This window comes from Stegostoma tigrinum, chromosome 8 (assembly GCF_030684315.1).
Source record: "Stegostoma tigrinum isolate sSteTig4 chromosome 8, sSteTig4.hap1, whole genome shotgun sequence".
Classification (NCBI taxonomy): domain Eukaryota; kingdom Metazoa; phylum Chordata; class Chondrichthyes; order Orectolobiformes; family Stegostomatidae; genus Stegostoma; species Stegostoma tigrinum.
The window spans coordinates 62,280,500-62,306,890 of record NC_081361.1 but is presented as its reverse complement, the minus strand read 5'-3'; the positions used below and the strand labels follow the sequence as shown (position 1 = coordinate 62,306,890).

The window sequence follows — 26,391 nt, the reverse complement described above, 5'->3', positions numbered from 1 at the left end:
CCGGTTCGTTGCACAACACCAGATCCAGAATTGCCTCCTCCCTGGTAGGCTCCAGTACAGGCTGTTCTAAGAATCCATCTCAGACGCACTTCACAACTCCCTTTCTTGGGGTCCAATACCATTCTGATTCTCCCAGTCTACCTACATGTTGAAATCCCCCATTACAACTGGAGTAATACCTTTGCAATAGGCCAATTTCAACTCCTGATTCAACTTAGACCCTACATCCTGACTGCTGTTTTGGGGCCTGTAGGTAACTCCCGTCAGGGTCTTTCTACCTTTAGAATTTTTCAACTCTATCCATACTGACTCTATATCTCCTGAGTCTGTGTCCCCCGTCGCAAGGCACTGAATATCATTCCTCACCAACAGGGCCACCCCACCCCCTCTGCCCATCAGCCTGTCCTTTCGATAGCAAGTATAGCCTTGAATATTTATTTCCCAGGCCCTGTCCACTTGAAGCCACGTCTCAGTTACCCCACAACATCGTACCTGCCAATTTGCAACTGAGCCTCAAGCTCATCCACCTTCAGGCATTTATATATAATATTTTTAACTCGTTACTCCCCTCACCCTTCCTATCATTCCCTATTTCACTTGGCCACACTGTACGATCCCTTCTTGAGTTTTCTGCTCAGTTGATTCTGTCGTCTTTCTTGACTTCTCTTATTCTCACTTTCCCTTTAACGTCTTGCTTAAATTTTCAGTTTGTCCCCTCCCACCACTACTTAGGTTAAACACACCTGTGTTGCAGTGGTAAACCGGCCTGCCAGAATGCTGGACCCCCACCTATTAAAGTGCAACCCATCCAGCTTGTACAATTTATCCTTACCCAAAACATACCCCAGTGATCCAAGAATTTAAATCCTTGCTTCCTGCACCAGTTCCTCAGCCACACATTCAAGTCCATTATCTCCCTGTTCCTGCCCTCTCCAGCCCAAGGAACTGGAAGCAAACCGGAGCTAACCACCCTGGAAGTCCTGCTTTTCAGCCTTCTTCCGAGTTCTCTCAACTCCCGCTATAGAATGTCCCTCCTTTTCTTCCCGACGTCATTTGTGCTGACATGTACCACCACCTCTGGCTCTTCACCTTCTCCTTTGAGGATTCCCTGCACTCTGTCGGTGACGTCCTGGATCCCGGCACCAGGCAGGCAACACAGCATCCTCAAGTTAATGAATACTTTTCTTCAGTGTTCACAACTGAGAGGGACGTCGTTGTAGCGGAGGATGTTGTGAAACAGGCAGGTAGGCTAGAGGGGATGGACGTTAGTAAAGATGTGCTAGGAATTCTGAGGAAGTTGAAGATAGATAAGTCCCCCGGGCCTGATGGGATTTATCGGAGGATTTTGTTGGAAGTGAGGGATGAGATTGCAGGGCCTTTGGCAATGATCTTTTCATCCTCGCTGTCCATGGGTATAGTGCCGGAAGATTGTGGAGAGAGGCAAACATTGTTCCCTTGTTCAGAAAAAGGGAACAGGGATAACCCTGGAAATTATAGGCCAGTTAGTCTTACGTCAGTGGTGGGCAAATTATTGGAAAGGGCTTTGAGAGATAGGATTTATGATGACTTGGAAAGGCACAGTTTGATTTGTGTTAGTCATCATCGATTTGTGAGGGGTAGATCATGCCTCACAAACCTTATTGAATTCATTAAAGAGGTGACCAAACACATGGATGAAGTTAGAGCAGTGGATGTGGTATACATGGATTTAAGTAAGGTGTTTGGTAAGGTTCCCCGTGGTAGGCTCATGCAGAAAGTAAGGAAGCATGGGATAGGGGGAACTGTGGCAGATTGGATTCAGAATTGGCTGACCCTCAGAAGACCAAGGGTGGTAGTAGACAGAAAATATTCAACATGGCGCTCAGTTACAAGTGGTTTGCCACAAGGATCTGTTCTGAGTCCCCTTGTGTTTGTGATTTTTGTAAATGATTTGGATGAAGGACTGGAAGGGTGGATTAGCAAGTTTGCAGACGATACGAAGGTGGGTCACATTGTGGACAGTGGGGAGGGATGTTCTCGGTTCCAAGAGGACATTGATAGGATACAGAGCTGGGCTGAGAAGTGGCAGATGAAGTTTAACCCTGCAAAGTGTGAGCTGATTCATTTTGAAAGGACAAACTTGAAAGCAGAATACAGGGTTAATGGAAAGATTCTAGGTAGTGTGGAGGAGCAGAAGGATTTTGGCCTTCACGTTCACAGTTCCCTGAAAGCTGCCACCCAGGTGGATAGAGTTGTTAAGAAGGCGTATGGTGTGGTAGCTTTCATTAATAGTGGGATTGAGTTCAAGTGCCGTGAAGTTATGCTCCAGCTATGCAAAAGCATGGTTTAGCCACATCTGGAGTATTGTGTCCATTTTTGGTCACCTCATTACGGGAACGATGTGGAAGCATTGGAAAAGGTGCAGAGGAGACTTACCAGGATGTTGCCTGGAATGGAGGGAAGGTCTTACGAACAAAGGTTGAGAGAGCTCGGGCTTTTCTCTTTAGAACGACGAAGGATGAGAGGTGACTTGATAGAGGTGTACAAAATGATCAGTGGTACAGATAGATTAGACAGCCAGAGACTTTTTCCTCGAGTGGAGGTAGCTTTTACAAGGGGACATAATTTTAAAGTGAAAGGAGGTATATATAGGGGAGACGTCAGAGGTAGGTTCTTTACTCGGAGAGTGGTAGGGATGTGGAATGCATTGCCATAGAGGTCGTGGAGTTGGCCTCATTAGGGGCATTTAAGTGGCTATTAGATAGGCATATGGATGATGTTTTAAGGTAGTGGTGGAGGTTAGATAGACCGTAGGTTTCGAGTAAATGTTCGGCACAACATCATGGGCCGAAATGCCTGTACTGTTCCATGTTTTACATTCTACAATTGAAGCATACTTTGTTTCCCATTGTATTCCAACTTCATTAGAAGATAAAAATATCTGTCATCCAGATTGTTTTTTATAGTTTTCCGTTATGTCTGTGGACATCCACATCATTTTGTTTCTGCATATTTCGTAGTTACCTTTTAGAAAATACTAGGTTTCTCCGTCCTTGATCTGACATGAGTGATCTTTAAATTGCAACTGCATTTGCCACTGTTTTTCACACTTGTTTAATCAATGTCCAATTGTAACTTCTTTTTCTGTATTTTGTGCCAACTTGATATGCGACTGTCTTCCTTCATCCAAATCATGAATAAATAGGTTGTGAAAGCTTTTGCCGAGATATTTGGAAAATGCCACAAAGCAGAGTTCGTAACCTTTATTGAATATACTGTCAACTACTTCCTAAGAAATTTATGATTGGTGTTGGAAGGTTACTTTCAATTCAGTTGTTCGACTTCAGCGACCAAAACAAAGTTCCTGGAAAAGCTCAGCAGGTCTGGCAGCATCTTTGGAGGAGAAAACAGAGTAAACGTTTTGGGTCCGGTGACACTTCCTCAGAACTTAGACTTCACAGGATGTTATCACAGTTACTTAATGTAGGATGTTTACCATTGGTAAGGAGTTACATTTGTTAAGAAGCAGAAATTTAGATGTGATACATTAGTTAATTCATCAAAAAATATAACCCATGACCAAGTTGAGGATGGTACACTGATACCAGAGGCCAAACAGGCAGTTGGCATGGATTATCAATCTCATTAAAATTGAGAAAAGTAGCATCCTACTGTATAATTGAAGTGATGGGGTCTCTTACCTGGGTCCTCTCTCAATCCTCTTCGGTCTGTTTTCCTTCTGGAAAAACAAAGCTCCTGAGGAGGATTGCCCTCTAACTCAGAGCAATTGTTGATATATCCTATTTCTGGTGGATACATGGTGAGGAGCTGGAGGAATGCAGCAGCCAGGCAGCAATAGAGGAGCAGGAATGTTTACATTTCATCAGAAATCTTCTGAAGAAGGGCCCTGACCTGAAACATCAATATTCCTGCTCCTCTGATGCTGCCTGTCCTGTGTTCCTCCAACTCCACACTGTTTGTCTCTGACTCCAGTCTCTGCGGTTTTTGCTATCTCTATTTCAAGTAGCTGATAGTTTACGCTGTATCAATTAACAATTTGAATTCTTCTAGCCAATGATATGGGACAGCTACTCGTGAAGTCAGGATAACCATTTCCCAATTGCCCTCTTATTCTGAAGGTTAGTTTTCATTCTTTTTGGGAACAAAACTTTTATTTTCCTAACCACTGCAATTATAATGAGAACAGATGGTACCATGAATTATTTGAGAAATGTTGTGAACCTGGTGATTTGTATTGTAACTTTACATTGAATTGATTCATTTTAAAAGCTGAAAAAATACTTTCAAGAACAAAGACAATTTAAACATTGTACAAATTTAAGTGTTCAGTAACAACATTTCTTAAAAATAACCAACGTGACTTCAAGCTCTACAGAGTTGAAATAAAATGTCTGTCCTTCATTTAAGTCGTGGTGCTTTGCTTAGGAGTACAGATATTTCATCTGGAGATAAGAATAATATTTCAAAATGGTTTGATTGACTAAGCAGTTCAGCTGTTTTGTGTTAAGAATATATTAATCATCTTGCTGAGATACCTTTCCTGTTTCAACTTTAATGACCAGTGTTACAACTAGGATGAGAAGAGTGAACTCTCTCTGTTTATGGCTTCATCACTCTACAGATCACAATTTAATGTTAATTAGATAGATAGATAGATAGATAGAACATTACAGCACAGTACAGGCCCTTCGGCCCTCGACGTTGTGCCAACCTGTCACACCGATCTCAAGCCCATCTAATCTACATGTACGCCCAAATGCTTGTCCAATGATAGCTTAAATGTACCTAAAGTTGGCGAATCCACTACCGTTGCAGGCAAAGCGTTCCATTCCCTGACTACTCTCTGAGTAAAGAAGCTACCTCTGACATCTGTCCTATATCTTTCACCCCTCAATTTAAAGCTATGCCCCCTCATGCTCGCCATCACCATCCTGGGAAAAAGGCTCTCCCTATCCACCCTATCTAACCCTCTGATTATTTTATATGTCTCAATTAAGTCACCTCTCAACCTTCTTCTCTCTAATGAAAACAGCCTCAACTCCCTCAGCCTTTCCTCGTAAGGCTTTCCCTCCATACCAATTTTGCTTCATTTCCAAAATGATCAGTTGTATGCTTTATCTGGATTAGTATTGGTACAAAATTATATGTCAGCCAGGTTTCTTTAATAAACACAAAATTATTGATTTATATTAACATAGAACTCTGTAATAAGTTACAAAGATTAACAGTTGGTAATATAGCAATATAAGTACTTACCACTCTAAATAACCCAAGAGCACGCTTGCACGTTCACAATAGGTAAAGGAAAACACATCAGCTTTTTCACTTTGGAGAAACAAAACTCTTTTGACTAGTAACGATTAGTTCTTGAAGGAAAACTGTGTGAAAAGTTCAGTTGCGTGGTTGATCATAGAGTAATAGAATCCCTACAGTGTGGAAATGGGCCATTCAACCTGACAAGTCCATACCACCGCTCCGAAAAGCGTCCCACTAGACCTATCCCCCTACCCTTCCCCTGTTACCCTGCATTTCCCATGTCTAATTCACCTAACTTAACACCTCTCAACACTACAGGAAATCTAGTATGGCCAATCCACCTAACCTGCATATCTTTGGACTGTGGGAGGAAACTGGAGCACATGGCAGAAACCATGCAGATACAGGGAGAACTCAACACAGACAGTCACCCAAGGGTGGAATAGAACCTGGGTCCTTGGCGCTGTGAGGCAGAAGTGCTAACCACTGATGTTCCAGCACGCAACGGCCACGAGATGTGCACTTGTCTCTGTGGTCTTAGCAGGCGCAGCTTGCTTAGAAAATATGGTATCAAGAAAACTTCCAAACACGCTTTTAAGAGAATAATCAGCTTTCATGCTGGACTTTAAAGAAAGGTGAAAGGCAGGGAGTTGAGCTGGGCAGCCTTTTCCTCAGTAGGCTTCTTCCCTAAAGTAATGACCAAAGCAATATTCAATCAAGACAGACATAAAACTGATTTGGTTGATCCCTGAGAGCTGACTCTAAGAAAATCATGGAAGTTGTGTTACCGGAAGTGCCTTTATAAAACATTGCTCAGTGTGCCCTTGCATTAACCTTTTAAAACAAAACAGACTACTACAAAGCTTGAAATAGATACATGGAAGTGCAGGGTCAGATTAGAACAAGTCAGCATGGATTTAGTAAGGGCAGGTCGTGCCTGACAAACCTGTTAGAATTCTTTGAAGAGGTACAAGTATGTTAGACCAGGGAAACCCAGTAGATGTTATCTATCTAGACTTCCAAAAGACCTTTGATACAGTGCCTCACGGGAGGCTGCTGGGCAAGGTGAGGGCCCATGGTGTTCGAGGTGAGCTACTGGCTTGGATTGAGGATTGGCTGTCTGACAGAAGGCAGAGAGTTGGGATAAAAGGCTCTTTTGCGGAATGGCAACTGGTGATGAGTGGTGTCCCGCAGGGTTCGGTGTTGGGGCTGCAGCTGTTCACCTTATACATTAATGATTTGGATGAAGGGACCGGGGGCATTCTGGTGAAGTTTGCCGATGATACGAAGTTAGGTGGACAGGCAGGTAGTACTGAAGAGGTGGGGAAGCTGCAGAAAGATTTAGACAGTTTAGGAGAGTGGTTCAGGAAATGGCTGATGAAATTCAATGTGAGTAAATGTGAGGTTTTGCACTTTGGAAAAAAGAATACAGGCATGGACTATTTTCTAAACGGTGAGAAAATTCATAAAGCTGAAGTACAAAGGGATCTGGGAGTGTTGGTCCAGGATTCTGTAAAGGTTAACTTGCAGGTAGAGTCCGTAATTAAGAAAGCGAATGTAATGTTGTCGTTTATCTCAAGTGGGTTGGAATATAAAAGCAGCAATGTGCTTCAGAGGCTTTATAAAGCTCTAGTTAGGCCCCATTTAGAATACTGTGTCCAATTTTGGGCCCCACACCTCAGGAAGGACATACTAGCCCTGGAGCGTGTCCAGCGGAGATACACACGGATGATTCCTGGAATGGTAGGTTTAACGTATGATGAACGGCTAAGGATCCTGGGATTGTACTCATTAGAGTTTAGAAGGCTCGGGGGGGGGCGATCTAATAGAAACTTTTAAGATAATGTATGGTTTAGAAGGGGTGGACGCTAGGAAGTTGTTTCCGTTACGCAGGGAGACTAGGACCCGTGGGCACAACCTTAAAATTAGAGGGGGTAAATTTAAAACTGAAATGAGATGACATTTCTTCAGCCAGAGAGTGGTGGGCTTGTGGAATTCATTGCCACAGAGTGCAGTGGGGGCCAGGATGTTGGAATGCCTTCAAGGCAGAGATTGACAAATTCTTGATCTCAGAAGGAATCAAGGGCTATGGGGAGAGTGCAGGGAAGTGGAGTTGAAATGCCCATCAGCCATGATTTAAATGGCGGAGTGGACTTGATGGGCCGAATGGCCTTACTTCCACTCCTGTGTCTTATGGTCTTATGTTCACAATTCTGAAAAATGATGAACCATCTTAGTACAAAACAAGTTTGTTTTACAGTGTTAGTTGCATTACTGTTGGTGTAACAACACAACATTGAACAGATAATATTTCACTTGGACTCCTGGATTGTGTTTTTGACAGTTAAAATTTAGCAAGTTTTATCTTTGAAGTCTTGCTTACTGATAATTCTAAATGTAGAATATTGTTCTTGAAACAAAATCATGATAATTTGATTTCTGACCCTTGTTATAATCGCAGCACAGCCTGCCAAATTAATGGTATGATCTGGATGTGGACCTGTTGTTATTTATTGCAAGTTGATGCAGCTTATTCCTTAATCATTGCACCCCTCTACGAACCCCTGCCTCTGACAATCTCATCTCATTCACCACCCCACTCATCATTCATCCAAGCCCCAACCCCACTGAGTGTTTGCTCACTGCTCACCCAACCTGACCCATTCACCTGTCATTCACCCTCTGACCCACTCACCTCCCACCCACCAACTCACCTCACACACAATCTTCATCCCTCACTCATTCCTCATCTGCACTCCCACTTCCCAATTCCCCTCATTTGACATCTACTCCCTGCACTCCACCCCTCACTCCTCAGACACTCGACACCTCGTACTCCCATATTTCTACATCCACTCCCCACCCTGGACTACCTCGTTCCTCACCTACATCCTATCCCTCACCTCTCTCTCTCTCTCTCTCTCCACCACTCCCAACCCCCTCACTCCTTACTCACTCTCCATCCCTCATTCCTCTTGCATTGCCCATACCCCCACTCCTCATCCCGCCCACCGCAAGTTAGTCACACACCCCAACAGTATCCTATGGCTGCCATTTGGCTAGTGTGCTATATATTTTACATTGCTAGCCCATATGAACTAAATATTTTGTGTTGTTTTCAATCCTGGCTTTATTATTTTATAAGATATTTAAAAGGCTAGGTAAACTTCAGTTATTCATCTTGATTACGCTGTTGGTGTTGCTGCTGGGCCACTGCCTTCAGCTTTTGCAGTGATGTAGGTACATCTACAGTCCTATCAAGAAGGAGGTTTCAGTTTTTCATTGAGGAGAAGTGTGATATATTTTTAATTAGGATAATGTGTGATTTTGAAGTGAACTTGAAGGTGGTGGTGTTCCTTTGTAACTGGAGCCCCTGAACATAAGGGTGATTAGGGCCAGAGTTGAGGAGGTGATATCAGAGCGTCTTGGTGAGTTGCTGTTGTGCATTGTGTACATGATACATACTGCTTCATGTTACCATTTCATTCCATATCAGTGGTGGAGAGAGTGAACATTCAAAATGATTGAGATATCTATCAAGTCAGTTCCTTTGTCCTGAATGCCAGTGAGCTTGACTTTTTTATCACTGAACTCAACCAGGCAGTTGAAGAGTATTTCATGATACTTTTGACATGTGCCTTGCAGATGGTGGGCAGGCTTTGGGGAGTCAGGAGGTGAGGTGTTCGCTGCAGAATTCCCCGTCTTTGATCTGCTATTGTAGCCATAATATTTATATGGCTAGTCCACTGCAGTTTTATGTAAATGGTAACCCCCAGAATGTTGATGAAGCAGGATTCAGCAACAGTGATACTTTTGAATGTCAAGGAACTTTTGTTGGATTCTCTCTTCTTTAATGCTTCATATGTAGTTCACAGTTAAATATTATTAGATAATTATGAAAGCTCAAAAATAAAATTCAGTGATCTGCCTTTATAAAGCAGTTATGACTGTAGTTCTAGTATGGTTAAAAGTTGAGTGAAAGCATGTTGTCATATTTTCGAGACGTTGACCTGGTACTTTGCGTTACGGAGGCTTGTGACTGATGCATTCTGTGTAATTACTGTGATTCATGGGAAGCCTCCTTCATTCATGATAAATGGAGTTATTCTTAAATAGTTTTGACGTGCCGCAGCACCTGATTGAAAAATCTGGGCTGCATGTATTGTCAGGTAAGCTATCAATCAAGTTCAAGTATGTCACTGACTTGGGTGAAACATTTGCAGAAATTCATGTGTGAAGTTTATATTCATGACAGATAATTAAAATTACACTGTGCATCTCTAACTAGCTTTGTAATCTCAGTTCACAAACATTTGGCATTATTGTATGCCATTTATGGAAATAGCTTGTCATAAAGAATTATCACTTCACATAACTAAATGAAAATGTTTGTGACAGCTTGTATTCCTTCAGAAAGAAAATTATTACTGAATATCTTACACTCAGTTTAAAAACTTTCATAGTTCTCCTTTATTTCAGCTGCTTTGGAAACATGGATATTTTAATCAAGAAAATACTGAAGGATTTTAATTCAAGGCCAATTGTAAATCATGAAAGTTATGTTTGAAACTTTGATTCATTTATTTCATTGAAGGAATCGGGTTGTGGAATAGGCTATATTTGTTATCAGTGCATTTTTAGTGGACGAACTTACAGCCCATAGAGCGCCTGTGTCGTTATGGCCAACCTGTCCTTTTGAACTACATGTCTCATTGTCTTTGACAATTTGTTGCAGAATTTGCAGCTCCTGGGCAGCACAGAGGGTGCCCAGTGAGATTGAGAGAAGGAAGCCAGTAGATGGTGGGGTGACAGTGTTCGTGCTGAGAGATTGGTAGCAGGACAGCAAAGGGAGCAGCAAGGGAGGTGGCCAATGTGTTGATAAGTGAGAGGCAGCAACAATGGCACACCACTTCAGGTTCCAATTTCGGTATGATGTGGGTGTTCACTAATGTCAATGGCACTCAGTTCCTGGTAAAGTTCATTAGCAGGCGATACATAATTTTGGAATATGTAACTAAATCCATTTTCAAGGAAACTACAAAGTTGTATTTGAAGATAAAATGGATGGACCAACTGTGACAAATGGATTTTAATTCAGGCAAATTTTTGAGAGGTGGCCCATTGCAGACCTAAAAAGGATTGGACTGAGTACTTCCTAAATAGTGAAAAACTAGAAATAGTGGAGGTCCAAAGAGACTTGGACGGCCCAAGTACATGAATATTTAAAATGTCATGAACGAATATAGAAAGTAATCAAAATGGCTTTTGGGATATTGGCCTTTGTATCTGAAGACCCAGAATATAAGATTTATGAAATGCCACAACACGATAAAGCCCACGTTTGATCACGGCTGACGCACTGAGCAGTTCTGGAACCCTACACCCTTGGAAGAAAATAGTTGCTTGGAGGGAGAATAGCCAAGATTTGCCTCAGTGTGACCTCAAAGAGTTAAATGGCAAGAAAAGGTTGAGCAAATGGTTTGTATTCCATAGAATTTAGAGGAGTAAGAAAGAATTGAATGAAAATTTTCAATTTATGAAGAGAAACAGTTCTCCCGATTTATCCTATCTCCAGTGATTTGGAAGTCTCTGACTTGTGTAAAGACTGTGTCTTTACCTTTTTGTGCTTTTTAAAATTGTGGGCTGAAATGGGGGAAAACTGTTTTCAGGTCAGTGTTTTAAAGGATGGCTGCTTGTTTTGAAAAGTCAGTAACTTGACACATACGGCAAGCGTTGTGTAACAAGCTGTTTGAATTGAAGCAATAATTGAAGTGATTGCAGACAATTCAGAGCTGAGGGGTTCTGTGTCCAGATGCAGCAGGGTGGCAACAAGAAATTGCTGAGGTCCATGGAGTAGTATAAATTGTTGCTTATAAAAGTTAACGACTGTGCAATTGGTTCTCAGGTAACTGAATACCTTAGGGCTGGGAACAAAGGAGAGAAGCATCTTGACCTCCACTAGCACAAAAGTTTTCTGTCAGTTCTTTGCAGTCAAAACCCATTTTAAACCAGGAGAAAACCAACTGTTGCAATCTGTAATTTTTGATAAATCAGAAACCTTTTATAAGAGAACCAATCATTTGTTTCTCTTATAAAGCAGTGAAAGCATCTGAAGTGAAATGACTGAAAAGTAGCATTCTGACCATCATGGGAATCATTGATGCGACAACTCAGAGATACCCATGCCCCTGTAGAACCTTCCTCCTCTGACCACCAACCACACCCAACTGCACCATCTGTTGTGTATTTACTATTCCTTCTGACCTTCTGCCTAATGCTGAACTTTCTGTACTTAGCAAAGGTCTTAGTTTTGTCCTTCTGCATTCCCCCCAAAATGAATTTCGGACATGACACGATATTGAACTTTTCTTCCAATTTCTTCAGCCTTGTGCCCATTTCTTTAGACAAGAATCTTTTCCCTGTCCCACAGATCCTTTCATCTGTCTCCAACACTTCCCTTTACCTAGACACTTCCCTGTGGTCTCTTACCTGCACTTGATCTATTCATTGAGAACTGTCAAGGGAGAACACCCCCTCCCTTACCCATTCCAGCCTAAGTCCCTCTGAACTGATTGGCACTCCATGCTCTCAGATCCAGCCCTTTGTAATCAAGCCTTCTGACAAGACTAGCGCTGTTGTTATCTGGCAGGCTGACCTCTACATTACAGAAGCTGAGCACCAGCTCTCTGATACCTCCTCCTATCTCCTCTGATCATGACCCCATCATGGAACACCAGACCACTCTGTCCCCAACGGTCCCTAACGTCATTTCATCTGGTGATCTTCCCTCCACTGTCTCCAAATTCATAGTATCCGAATTCCTCAAAGCACGCTTCTACCTCCTTCCCAAAATCCACAAACAGGACTGCCCAGGCAGACCCATTGTTTCTGTCTACTCCTGTTCCACCGAACTCATCTCTTCCTATCTTAACTTGGTTTTTTTTCTCCTCTTGTCCAGTCTCTTCCCTCTTATATCTGTGATTCCTTTGACTTGCTACATCAGTTTCTGAATTTCCAGTTTGCAGTCTCCAGCTGCCACCTCTTTACCATGGACATGCAATCCTTTCACACGTCCATCCCCCATTAGAATGGTGTCAGGACTCTCTGCTTCTCCCTGAAAAAGTGACCTGAACTGTTTCCATCCACCTCCCTCAATCTCACTTTGATGTTGCCTGATCTGGAGCACAGGCCCTATGAAGAAAGGCTGAGGGGCTTGGGTCTGTTCTCATTGGAGAGAAGGAGGCTAAGAGAGGATTTAATAGAGACATACAAGATGATCAGAGGATTAGATAGGGAGGACAGTGAGTGTCTTTTTCCGAGGATGATGACTTCACCTTGTACAAGGGGGCATAGCTACAAATTGAGGGGTGATAGATTTAAGACAGATGCCAGAGGCAGGTTCTTTACCCAGAGAGTGGTAAGGGTGTGAAACGCCCTGCCTGCCAATATTGTTAACTCAGCCACATTAGGGGCATTTAGACAGTCCTTGGATTAGCATGTGGATACTGATGGGATATTGCGGCGGGGGGGGGAGCTTAGATTAGTTCACAGGTTGGCGCAACTTCGAGGGCCGAAGGGCCTGTTCTGCACTGTATTGTTCTGTGTTCTAAGTTCTATGTACTTAGAGGGTGGTGGGTGCCTGGAACGCATTGCCAGTGGTAGAGGTGGGCATGATAGCATCATTTAAGATGTATCTGGACAGATACATGAATAGGCAGGGAGCAGAGGGATACAGATGCTTGGAAAATAGGCGACAGGTTTAGATAGAGGATCTGGATGAATCCAGGCTTGGAGGGCTGAAGGGCCTGTTCATGTGCTGTAATTTTCTTTGTTCTTTATTCTTTGTTCTTTGACTGCTTTGAGGAATGCCTACATTTTGTCCTCAAAAAAGACCCTGAGCTTCCAGTTGCCTGCCAGTACCACTGTATTCCCTGGCCAATACCTCTGTCTCAGGCTTACCGCATTGTTCCAGCAAAGGTTAGCGCAAACTGGAACAGCACCTTCATTTCTTCTGCGGAATTCTGCAGCATTCTGGACTTCATGTCAGGTTCAACAATATTAGGGCTTGAACAGCATTCCCCATGTCTTTTCCCCCACCCCCACAGACCAGGCTGTGTTATCACATGATAACAAAGTGTGAAGCTGGATGAACACAGCAGGCCAAGCAGCATCTCAGGAGCACAAGAGCTGACGTTTTCGGGCCTAGATTGTACCTCTCTGATCAAGGGTCTAGGCCCGAAACGTCAGCTCTTGTGCTCCTGAGATGCTGCTTGGCCTGCTGTGTTCATCCAGCTTCACACTTTTTATCTTGGATTCTCCAGCATCTGCAGTTCCCATTATCTCTTGTTATCACATGGGCTGCTACCGCACACCATCCATTGTCAACTACTAATATTCCAGTTAAGAGCTTTTAATTCTCCTAGGCTGACCTTTATCCACTCCTTGGTCCAATTGTTTTTTCTCTCTAGGTTCTATTTCCACCTGTTGTTTACTCTGCACCCCTCCCCTATCCCATCTTCTGTATAAATACCAACCTTATCCTAGTTACTGTCAATTCTGAAGAAGTGTCACTGGACCCGAAATATAATTCTGATTTCTCTCCACAAGTGCTGCCAGACATGAGTTTTTTGAGCAAGTTTTGTTTTTGTTAGGAATCTTATGGATCATTTCAGCAATTCATATTCAGGAACCATTGAACCATTTCCTGGAGTTTCTCTGCCCATGATGTTTTATTCTGGTGTCTCTGTCTGTGTTAGGGGCTAGTTAATAAGCGGATTAAAACTTTTGTTTGTCATTTGTAAATGGGTTTGTACCTGTTTACCTGTAGCTAGAGTCTTAATCACTTGTAAAAAATAGTGAATCTTATTAAGTACAGAAATCTGGTCCATGCTTTCTCTCAATCCGGGTCTGAAAATCAGTTAAATTAGGGAATTTTGTGCACTTGTTTTAAATTCTTTGACTTTTGTGATGCCTTCAGGAATAGCAGATCTTAATTTTCAGCATGCTGCCCCAGTGAGAGGTAACACTTGAAGCCACTGTGTCAAAACTAGGACCTTTCAGGAATGAAATTGGAAAACACCTGTGACATTAAGGGTGATAGAAGATTGAAACTCTCTTCTGCAAAGAGCAATGTCAGAGTAATTGTATATTTTAAATCTAAGATTGATAGCTTTTTGTTATTCAAATGTTTTAAGGAATATGGCACAAACCATCCATCAACCATGATCACAATGGTAGAGCTGTCTGAAAAGATTAAATTACCTGATCTTGCTTCTGTTTTAATAGTGTATTGACATCATTTTTTCAAAGCATTATGTTGAAAATTATTTAAATTCTGAAAGAGCTAGGCATTAAATTTGTTTCTTGAAAGGTTCAAAACCTCATGTCAAAAGCAATAAGCAGTTCGTCTGTTCAACCCGGTTATCTATAACCGTTCACAGCCATTGTAATAGGACATTCCTCATCATTGAGCAGAGTTGCCTGAGGCAGACTCATCCCTCTAACAATAAATACTGAGGTAAAAATAACAGAAAATAGTTATATTCTGATCTCTAATCACTTTCTTGCCACTGCATTACTTTTGTTTTGATAGACTTGTTCTCACTCAAAAGGTTAAAGTGTGTGGGAGGAGAGTAAGAAGTTACATTGTTTGTGTGAAATATGAATATATCTGTGTGGAAATGTACCATTTTCAGTATTTAGTATTCTTAGACATGGACAGGATGCCCTGATTTAGTCTGGTTGCTACTTGCTCCAAATGCTAACTTGCAGAATTATTGACGTCTCAATGGAGAATGAGGCCATCATCCCTTTATGTTTGTACCAGGCCTCCAAATTAGTATCTTACTGTGTGCCATCCCTTTGTCTTCTTATCAAAGCCTTGTACGTTGTTCTTTTTCAAACAATCATCTCATTACCCTTTGGATTGTCAAATTTATCAGAGGCAATGAAACTTGTTATTTATAGCTCGCCACCATTTTCATAGTTTGTCTTTAAAAATTGAGGTGCGTATCTATGGGCAGAAGCTATTCACATTGCAAATTTTTTTTAGTTTTGTTAATTACATCGATGATCTGGATGTGAATGGAAGGGATGATTTGTAAGTTTACGGATGATACAAAATTAGGCAGTATCATCGATAGCGAAGAAAGTGATCAAAAATTATCTTAATCACATAGGAATGTGAGCTGAAGATTGGCAAATGCAGTTCAATACAGATAAGTGTGAGGTGTTGCACTTTAGAAAGTCAAACCAAGGTTGGACTTGATATAGTAAATGGTAAGGTCCTGAGGAGGGTTGTGGAACAGAAGGACCTCGGAGTACAAGTACATAGTTCACTGAAAGCAGCGTCACAGGTGGCCAGGGTGTTGAAGGAAGCAGTTAGCGTGCTGGCCGTCATCGTTCGAGGCATTGAGTAGAGGAGTTGGGAATTTATGTTACAGTTGTCTAAGTCGTTTATGAGGCTGCACTTGGACTGTTGTGTACAGTTTCGGTTGCCCTCTTAGAGGAACTTAGTTAAACCAGAAAGTGTGCAAAGAAGATTTATGAGGATGTTGCCAGGAATAGTAGGCCTGAGTTATAGGGAGAGGATGGACAGGATTGGACTTTATTCCTTGGAATGTAGGAGAATGAGACCTGACCTTATTGAGGTGTATAAAATTATTAGGGTCATAGATAGGATGAATGCATTCAGTCTTTTTCCCATGAATGGGGAATTGAAAACAAGAAGTCTTAGATTTAAGGTGAGAGGGCAAAGATTTAGGAAGGATCTGAGGGACAATTTCTTCACACAGAGTGGTATGTATATGAAATGGGCTGCCGGAGAAAGTGGTTCAGGCAGGTACAAAAGCAACATTTTAAAAAAAAATTCGGGATAGGTACATGGATGGGAAGGGTTTAGAGAGATGTGGACCAAATGCGGGTAGTTGGAACTAACTGAGTGGGCACCGTGGTCAGCATGGACCAGTTTGGGCTGAAGGGCCTGTTTACATGCTGTACTACTCTGACTCTACCATAAGAGGATCCTGTCATTACTTGTTTGGGTAGCGTTGTGGTATAATTGGATCCTCTTTGTGTTTTCTGTTTGTTCACTTGATATATGCATTTCTAGTGAGACCAGCATTCATCGTCCTTGAGACGATGATAACGAGCAGCGCTCTTTAGCCACTCTAGTTTCTGTCGTGTAGGTACATCAACAGTGCCATTCCGAAAGAAATTTCAGGATTTTGACCCAGCAACAGTGAAGGAATGGTGATATTGTTCCAAGTTAGGTTGATGTATGCCTATGAGGGAAATTTTCAGTTAGGGACGCTCCCGTGCATATGTTCCTCGTCCTTGCAACTTTGGAAAGTGCAGTTCAAAAAGACCCTTTTAGAGTTGCTGCAGTGCATCTTGCAGGTGGTATTCACTGCTGCAACTGTGCATCAGTGTAGAAGAAGTGAATGGTGAAGTGAAGATGATGGATGGGGTGACAATCAAGTGGGCTGCTTTATCCTGAGTGCTGTAACATTTCATGTTGGATCCACACTCATCCAGGAGGTGGAGAGTATTTTGTCTCTCTGATAACTTGTTTCTTGTAGATGATGGACAGCTGTTGAGGAGTCAGGAGGTGAGTTATTTGCTGCAAAATTCTGAGCCTGTGACCTGCAGTTACGGTCTCAGTATTTATATGCCTGGGTCAGTTCACTTTCTGGTCATTGGTAACCTTCAGAATGTTGACATTGGGGGATTCAGCAATGGTAATGCTATTAACGGTCAAGGCCAAGTGGCTCCGATAATTCTTTCTTATTGGAGTTGACCATTGCCTTGTTCTTGCGTGGCACAAGTATTACTTGCAGTTATCAACCCAAACCTGATTGTTTTCCAGATCTTGCTATATATGAACGTGGCCTGCATCAGGATCTGAGCATGCGAATGTTACTGAGCATTGTGCAATCGTTGATAAGCATCCCCACTTCTGACATTATTGTGGAGGGAAGACTATTGGTGAAGATGGTTGGGTGTAGGGCACTAACCTGAGGAGCTCCTGCAACAATGTCCCAGGATGAATTGATTCATCCCCAGCAACCACACGCACAGGAAAGCTTCTAAATTCCAGCGAGAACGCCATACAAAAGTTACTCGTGCCACTATACCCAAATTTTAACAGTTCCCTTAATATAGTAGCAAAGAAAATTCAAATCCTATCAATTGCCACCTTGGTACAATTAAATAGTTGAATTTTTGAGATTTAAAGATTTGGAGATAAAACTTAGGCTGATGGTTAGTTACAATTGAAATTCAAAAGATAGAGACACTTGATGATAGCATTAACCAAACACATAATTGGAAGGTAAGAATAAATTAAAGCCTGAAGTCTGTTTATCACTTATGAACATTGTGTCACTTAGGAAAAATATAGCAACTAAAAGCAGGAGTCGGCCATTCGTCCCTTTGATCCTGCTGCACCATTCAATAGGATCAAGGCTGATCCTCAATCTGAGTGCCATATTCCTGATTCTAGACTCCCCAACCAGGGGGAAAAAAAAAAATCATCCATGCACCTAGTCTTTCTAGCCCTGTTAAAATTTTATATATTTCAATCAGCTCTCCTCTCATCTTTCTATACTGGCCCAGCTGAACAAAACACTCCTTACAGGACATTCCCTTACCTGAGCTCTGTGTCTTCTATTAATTAGCCAATCTTTTACTTCTGGAAGTCCAAATATATTACATGCACAGCTTCCCTTTTTTCCACCCTGTTACCCTCTCAGAATTTTCTAATAAATTTGTCAGGTATGATTTCCTCTTCGTGACCCTCCTTGATCATATTATCTATTTCTAAATCCATTGCTATTGCATCCTTTATAATAACCTCTTAACATTTTTCCAATAAAAGATGTGAAGCTAACTAACCTTTTTTTAAATACTTTTTTGTCTCCTTCACTTTTTAAATACAGCTGTTACGTTGCCAGTTTTCCAATCCTGTGAGGCCCTTCCAGATCTAAGGATTCTTGGAAGATTACTACCAGCTCAACCACTGCCTCTGTAGCTACTTCTTTTAACATCTTGCAATGCAACCTGTCAGGCCCAACCGCATTGTTGGACTTTAACTCCATTAGTTTCTTCAGCACTTTTTCCTTTAGTTATAGTTATTTTATTTCCTCTCCTCTTTTAGCCCCTTGATTATTTAGTATTTTTGGAATGCTATTAGTATCTTCTGCTGTAAAGACGGATGCAAAATATTTATTCAACTCCTCTGTCATTTCCTGGTTTCCCTTATTATTACCCTATCCTCTAAGGTGCGTGTGATCACTTTGGCCTTGCTGTCTCTATAGAGCACAGGAACAGGCCCTTCTGGCCACCAAGCCCATGCCAATTCCTAGTCCTTATTGAGACTCTCTACTTACTGCTCATGAGCTGTGTCTGTCAAGGTACACTGTAATTTAAAGAAGCTGTTACTATCCTCCCTGATATTGCTTGTCAAGTATTGAATTGCAAACTTTTACAACTTTCCTAATCCTCTTCGCTGCATTTGTATGTTTTTTCTCATTTGATGCCATTGTTATCAACCAGACCAAATTCCCTCAAAATATGTTAAGAAAATAGCCTGGACCCTGACTTTTTCTTATTTTTGCAAGTTGCAGTCTGCAATTTGATTGGTCAAACTGCTCGACATTGAGCAACGATGCAATGGTGCTAGTGTTGGACTGGGGTGAACAAGGTCTGAAATGACACTCTGTGACAATGGGAAACAACTGCACCTCCCAGTCGCAAACCATTTCCACTCCCCCTCCCATTCTTTAGATGACATGTCCATCATGGGCCTCGTTCAGTGCCACAATGATGCCACCCGAAGGTTGCAGGAACAGCAACTCATATTCAGCTTGGGAACCCTGCAGCCCAATGGTATCAATGTGGACTTCACCAGCTTCAAAATCTCCCCTTCCCCCACCGCATCCCTAAACCAGCCCAGTTCGTCCCCTCCCCCCACTGCACCACACAACCAGCCCAGCTCTTCCCCTCCACCCACTGCATCCCAACACCAGTCCAACCTGTCTCTGCCTCCCTAACCTGTTCTTCCTCTCACACATCCCTTCCTCCTACCCCAAGCCGCACCGCCATCTCCTACCTACTAACCTCATCCCACCTCCTTGACCTGTCCCTCTTCCCTGGACTGACCTATCCCCTCCCTACCTCCCCACCTATACTCTCCTCTCCACCTATCTTCTTTTCTCTCCATCTTTGGTCCGCCTCCCCCTCTCTCCCTATTTATTCCAGAACCCTCACCCCATCCCCCTCTCTGAAGGGTCTAGGCCCGAAATGTCAGCTTTTGTGCTCCTGAGATGCTGCTTGGCCTGCTGTGTTCATAGTCCAACAGGAACAAAAACAAAGTTGCTGGAAAGGTTCAACAGGTCAGGCAGCATCTGTGAAGAAAAAAATCAGAGTTGATGTTTCAGGTCCAATGACGCTTCAGAACCCAGAGTGTGTGCATTTCTCTGTGCTTGAGAGACAGTGTGTATCTGAGAGGATCTGTCTGAGTGTGTGTGTGTGTGCGTGTGTGTGTGTGTGTGTGTGTGTGTGTATAGTCTGAGTTCTGAGGAAGGGTCACCAGACCGGTAATGTTAACTCTAATTTTTTACTTCACATTTGCTGCCAGACCTCTGAGCATTTCCAGCTACTTTGTTTTTGTTCCTGATTTACCGCAGGCGCAGATCTTTCAATTTTTGTTAGTTTCCAACAGGTTTATTTGAAAACACAAGCTTGCGGAGTGTAGCCCCTTTATCAGGTGAAGTGAGAAAGAAGCACGCAAAACACAAAATTTATGAATAAAAGACCCAAGGGTTACACCGCTGATGAGGATATATTAGACAAACCTAAGATACTGTTAAATCTTTAATCAGTTAAAAGGTTTTAATTGATTAATATGCATATCTAAATCTACAAATTTCTTTCAAGTCATTGCCCTGAGTGAACAAAAGGTTTTATCAGTGTAAGGAAGAGGTGACATTTTATGTCAGACAGTGCATGTTAAGTGTGAGGCCTTGTTTCAAATCTGTTTCTCAGAGATAATGGGAACTGCAGATGCTGGAGAATCCAAGATAATAAAATGTGAAGCTGGATGAACACAGCAGGCCAAGCAGCATCTCAGGAGCACAAAAGCTGACGTTTCGGGCCTAGACCCCCCCCCCCCCCCCCTTCAGAATCTGATCAAGGGTCCAGGCCCGAAATGTCAGCTTTTGTGCTCCTGAGATGCTGCTTGGCCTGCTGTGTTCATCCAGCTTCCCATTTTATTATCTTAAAATCTGTTTGTTTTGTTTTGTTTTGCAGTCAGACTATCGTGCATAAATATATAGACACACACACACACACACACACACACTTTGTCTCTTCCCTCCATCTCACTCTCCCACACAAACACACACACACATACACACACACACACTCTCACACTCCACTTTCTCTCACTTTCACACACACCATACAAACACACTCTCTCCACTTTCTCTCACTCTGTCCCCCCACTGGGCGTGCACACACTCTTTTTCTCCCCTAATGTGTCTCTGTCTCTCTCTCACACACACAAACCACACTCACTGCCTCCTTCCCCCACATGTATTCACTCTCTCTCTCTGATACACACACTCGCCTTGCTCACTCTGACTCACTCTCATTCATACTCACTCTCCCACACACGTGTGCACACATATAAATCTATGGGGTGAATTTGTATTTGCAGATACAATCCATTTTGTTCAAAAAGCACACAGTCAATGTTGCATTTTATAAATTTCTACTTTAGAAATTAAACCAGTCTGACTCCGAACCAAAATGTAAACAGATTTCAAACAAAGCCTCACACCAAACATGCACTGTCTGACCTAAAATGTCACCTCTTCTTTTACACTGATAAAACCTTCAGTTCTCTGAAGGCAGTGACTTGAATGAAATACGGGGATTTACATGTACATATTAATCAGTTAAAACCTTCTAACTGATTAAAGACTTGACAGCATCTTAAGGTTGTTTAATACATCCTCATCAGTTGCGTGACCCTTTGATCTTTTATTAGAAATTCTGTATTATTGTGCTGCTTTCTCACTTCACCTGATGAAGGGACTACGTTCCAAAAGCTCGTGTTTTCAAATAAACCTGTTGGATTATAGCCTGATGTCATGTGATTTCTGACTTTAAGCAAAGCACACTTCATTTTTACACGACAGTTAAAATAGAGTGAAGGTAAAAATAAAAGAACTGGCTTAACTGTAGCTGTCGAAATAAGGAAGAAAATATGCATATAAACATGTGTATATATAAACTACTACTAATTTACTCTTCCAAAATAGTAACCTCCCATAATAACACTCTTGAAAAGCTGTAATAGACAGAGAAATGAGAGCCTCCACATCCGGCTTCAAGACTCCAGCAAGCGCTGAAAGCCAAAACTAAAAACCCTGGATCTATGGAAGCGTGACCCTACCTGTTCAAGCTGCTTCTATTGTTTGTTTGAACTTTTTAAAACCAAAACCAAAAGTCTTCACAGGCAGCTTACTTTATTGGCTTTGAACACTTTACACCCTCTGTCTCAACCTTTCTTCATTTTAAAAAAAAGGCAGGACAGAATACACCTCTTGGTACCATAGCCATAGTATTGTCACACTATCCTTATATTCCTTGGTTAACCCCCATTGGTTTATCCCCATTTTGGAATCCTCCTTTCTCACTAGGATGTACTTATGTTGTAAACCATCAGTACTTCCTAGAATACCACAATGAAGAACTCCTCCGGCAAAGTCCTGGGGGTGAGACCTGCAAAACCATGTGTATAATCCCCTCATTCTCACATACCACCCCACCAACCTCCGGATACAACACATCATCCTCCGACACTTCCGCCATCTACAATCCGACCCCACCACCCAAGACATTTTTCCATCCCCACCCCTGTCTGCTTTCCGGAGAGACCACTCTCTCCGTGACTCCCTTGTTCGTTCCACACTGCCCTCCAACCCCACCACACCCGGCACCTCCCCCTGCAACCACAGGAAGTGCTACACTTGCCCCCACACCACCTCCCTCACCCCTATCCCAGGCCCCAAGATGACATTCCACATTAAGCAGAGGTTCAGCTGCACATCTGCCAATGTGGTATACTGCATCCACTGTACCCGGTGTGCCTTCCTCTACATTGGGGAAACCAAGCGGAGGCTTGGAGACCGCTTTGCAGAACACCTCCGCTCAGTTCGCAACAAACAACTGCACCTCCCAGTCGCAAACCATTTCCACTCCCCCTCCCATTCTTTAGATGACATGTCCATCATGGGCCTCCTGCAGTGCCACAATGATGCCACCCGAAGGTTGCAGGAACAGCAACTCATATTCCGCTTGGGAACCCTGCAGCCCAATGGTATCAATGTGGACTTCACCAGCTTCAAAATCTCCCCTTCCCCCGCCGCATCCCTAAACCAGCCCAGTTCGTCCCCCTCCCCCCACTGCACCACACAACCAGCCCAGCTCTTCCCCTCCACCCACTGCATCCCAAAACCAGTCCAACCTGTCTCTGCCTCCCTAACCGGTTCTCCCTCTCACCCATCCCTTCCTCCCACCCCAAGTCGCACCTCCATCTCCTACCTACTAACCTCATCCCACCTCCTTGACCTGTCCGTCTTCCCTGGACTGACCTATCCCCTCCCTACCTCCCCACCTATACTGTCTCCACCTATCTTCTTTTCTCTCCATCTTCGGTCCGCCTCCCCCTCTCTCCCTATTTATTCCATCCCCCTCTCTGATGAAGGGTCTAGGCCCGAAACGTCAGCTTTTATGCTCCTGAGATGCTGCTTGGCCTGCTGTGTTCATCTAGCCTCACATTTTATTACCTTGGATTCTCCAGCATCTGCAGTTCCCATTATCTCTAAAACCATGTGTGTTTTGTATTAAGTTTGGTACGACTCCAACCAGTGGAGAGTTTTCCCTTTGATTTTCTTTGATTCCAGTTTTGTTGGAGTTACTTGATCCCATTCTCAGTCAAATGATACTTTGATTTCAAGGATAGTCACTCTCACCACATCAATTTCAGGTCTTTGACCATGTTTGGACCATTCTTTGTAATGACTTCAGGAGGCGAGTGTCCCTGGCAAAACCTATACTGACTATCAGTGGTCAAGTTATTCTTTTGCAAGTGCTGCTTGAAAGCAATGTTGATGCCTTCTTCTAGTGATTTACTGTTGATAGAGAGTAGACTGATAAGGTGGTAACTGCCCTGGGTAGATTTACTCTGCTTTTTGCGTGGAGGATCTGTACAGTTTTTCACATTATTGGGTAGGTGCGAGTGCCCTAGCTGTACTTAAAAAGCTTGGATAGGGGCATAGCTAGTTCTGGATCACTTGTTTTTAGTATTATTTCTAGAACATTGTTAGGAATCATAGCCTTTGCAGTATCCGGTACCTTCAGCCATTTCTCGATATCAGCTGGAGTGAATCAAATTGATTGAAGAGTGGCACCTGTAATGCTAGGTGGTTTTCAGGAAAGGCCAAGATGAATCATCCACTTGGTACTTCTGCTGAAAGATGGATGCAAATGCTTCAACCTTGTTTTTTCATTCTCTTGGATTCATTGGATTCCCCATCATTAAGGATTGGAATATTTGTGGAACCACCAGCTCCTGTTTAACTGTTGACCACCATTCATGATTGGATGTGGCATAATTACAGAGCTTAGATCTGGTCTGTTGCTTGTGGGATCACTTGGCCATTTTATTGCATGCTGCCTCCGCTGATTGGCATACAAGTAGTCCACCAAACTTCACCATGTTGACTCCTCATTTTTAGATATGTCTGGTGCTGCTTTTGCTGTGCTGACATGGACTCTTCGTTGAACCAGGGTTGTTCTCTGAGCATTGTGGTAATGGTAGAGCAAGGGATCTGTTGGCCTCTGAGGTTGCAGATTATGGTTGAGTACAATTCTGCTGTTGCTAATGGTCCACAGTGTCTCATATATGCCCAATTTTGAGTTGCCAGATATGTTTCAACTCAGACCTATTTGACATGGTAGTGGTGCCACACAACGGAGGGTAACCTCATTGTGAAGATGAAATTTGCAGTGGTCACTCTTAGTGATAGCGCAATAGGTTGTTTGGTGAACATCTGGTTAATTAGATATTTCCCTCTTGTTGGCTTCCTCACGCTTTTGCCGTGGATCCAATCTAGAAGTTATGTCCTTTCAGACTCAGTCAGCTCAGTTACTAGTGATGCTACTCCTGATATGGACATTGACATTCCTCGCACAGAGTACATTCTACACCTTTGCCACTCTTCCTCCAAGTGGTGTTTAGCATTAAGTACTTTTCATCTACCAAGAGGGGTGCAGTAAATTGGTGATAATCAGTTGTTTCCTTGCCCATATCTTACGCCATTGGATTTCATTGGGTCTGGAGTCAATGCCGAGTACTTCCAGAGTAACTCTGACCTGACTATACCACTGTGTTGCCACATTTTGATGCATCTACCTTCTTGTGGTAGGGAACATATCCAGGGATGGTGAAGGTGTTGTCTATGACATAGTCTGAAAGGTATGATTCGATGACTATGTCAGGCTTTTGCTTAACTACTCTGTGAGACAGCATTGCCGTTGTACCTACAGAACATGGACTGCAGTGGTTCAAGAAGACAACTCACCTTCACCTTCTCAAGGCTACCAGGCTGGGCAATAAAGAGGAAACAAAAACCAAAGCTGAAGAAGGATTACCGGACTCAAAATGTTGTACTCTGATTTCTCTTCACAGATGCTGCCAGACCCGCTGAGCTTGTCCAGAAATTTGTATTTTAGTTTTTGATTTACAGCATCCGCAGTTCTTTTGGTTTTCGTGGTTAAAGAGGACTTTGTGGGTTCGACGAGGTGTTGCTGGTTTTATTTCTGGTGCCTAGGCCGATGCTAGATGGTACATCGGTTTCATTCCTTTCTCTAGGCTTTGTGGCTGTTTGGTACAGCTGAGTGGCTTGCTAGACTATTTCAGAGTACAGTTATATGTCACCTACATTGCTGTAGTTCTGGAATCATCCACAACTAGTTAGGGATGACAGATTATCTTTCTTAAAGGACATTAGTTAACCCAGGTGGGTTGAAATGACAAGTAAAGGTGGTTTCATGGTCACCACTCGACTAGGTTTTAATTTCAGATTTGCTAATTCATTTAAATTCTAGAATGTTATTCAATTCTAAATATAGCAATTAACATTGAATCTGCTACAATATTGTCTTTGTAACTCAGTATTTATAATCATTTAAAAGTGACAGCAAACTGATGAGATTACATAATTCACAACACTTGGTGCACAACAGGCCCTTATACTAATACTCTTCCCAGCAATTAGGAATGTGCTGTGCAGAGCACAAGCAGGCCACACACAATTAACGTTCCGTATAAAATGCCTGGTTCCTCATTTTTAGGTCTCTTTAAAAGGATTACACAGCACAATAAGCCAGTTGCCTACATCAAACTGGAGTTAAAGGGAAAATTGGATATTAGTCAACTCATAGAGGATGCTTTGATTCCCACTAATTTTATCAATGTTTTACTTTTGTAAGGATGAACGTGAAGCAAGAGAAAGGGTGAAACGAGAACAGGATGAGGCATACAGAGTTTCTCTAGAAGCGGATCGAGCTAAGGTTTGTTCGTGCTTGTTTATTATCAATTTTAATGCATCTAGTAGGATATCATTACGTTTAAGATCTTCATCTTTTAAAAAATAATGTCTGGTTGATGTCAAGGATGCACCTGCAAAAATGTGGCTTAGTATTTCTATCAACAGAAAATTATGCAATCATTCAGACTGACCAGGGAAAGGCCTTGTCAAAATTATCTCTTTTTCAACTCCATTTCCCTCTTATCAAAGTTGGTTCAGTATGTCTTTTTCTATAAGTTATTTTAGAACAAGTTCTGAAGTTATCATAGATAATAAAATGTGAGGCTGGATGAACACAGCAGGCCAAGCAGCATCTTAGGAGCACAAAAGCTGACGTTTCGGGCCTACACCCTTCATCAGAGAGGGGGATGGGGGGAGGGAACTGGAATAAATAGGGAGAGAGGGGGAGGCGGACCGAAGATAGAGAGTAAAGAAGATAGGTGGAGAGAGTGTAGGTGGGGAGGTAGGGAGGGGA

General features: G+C 42.6%; 1 protein-coding gene across 6 annotated transcripts in view; it reads left to right on the top strand.

The window, feature by feature from the left end:
- faf1 (Fas (TNFRSF6) associated factor 1) overlaps positions 1-26,391 on the top strand; it is a 394,938-nt gene that overhangs the window by 317,329 nt on the left and 51,218 nt on the right. For all 6 annotated transcript variants that reach the window (XM_059647930.1, XM_059647931.1, XM_059647929.1 and 3 more), the window contains one exon: positions 25,819-25,899. In XM_059647930.1, coding sequence (XP_059503913.1) covers positions 25,819-25,899 — 81 coding nt within the window. The remainder of the gene's footprint in view (positions 1-25,818; positions 25,900-26,391) is intronic.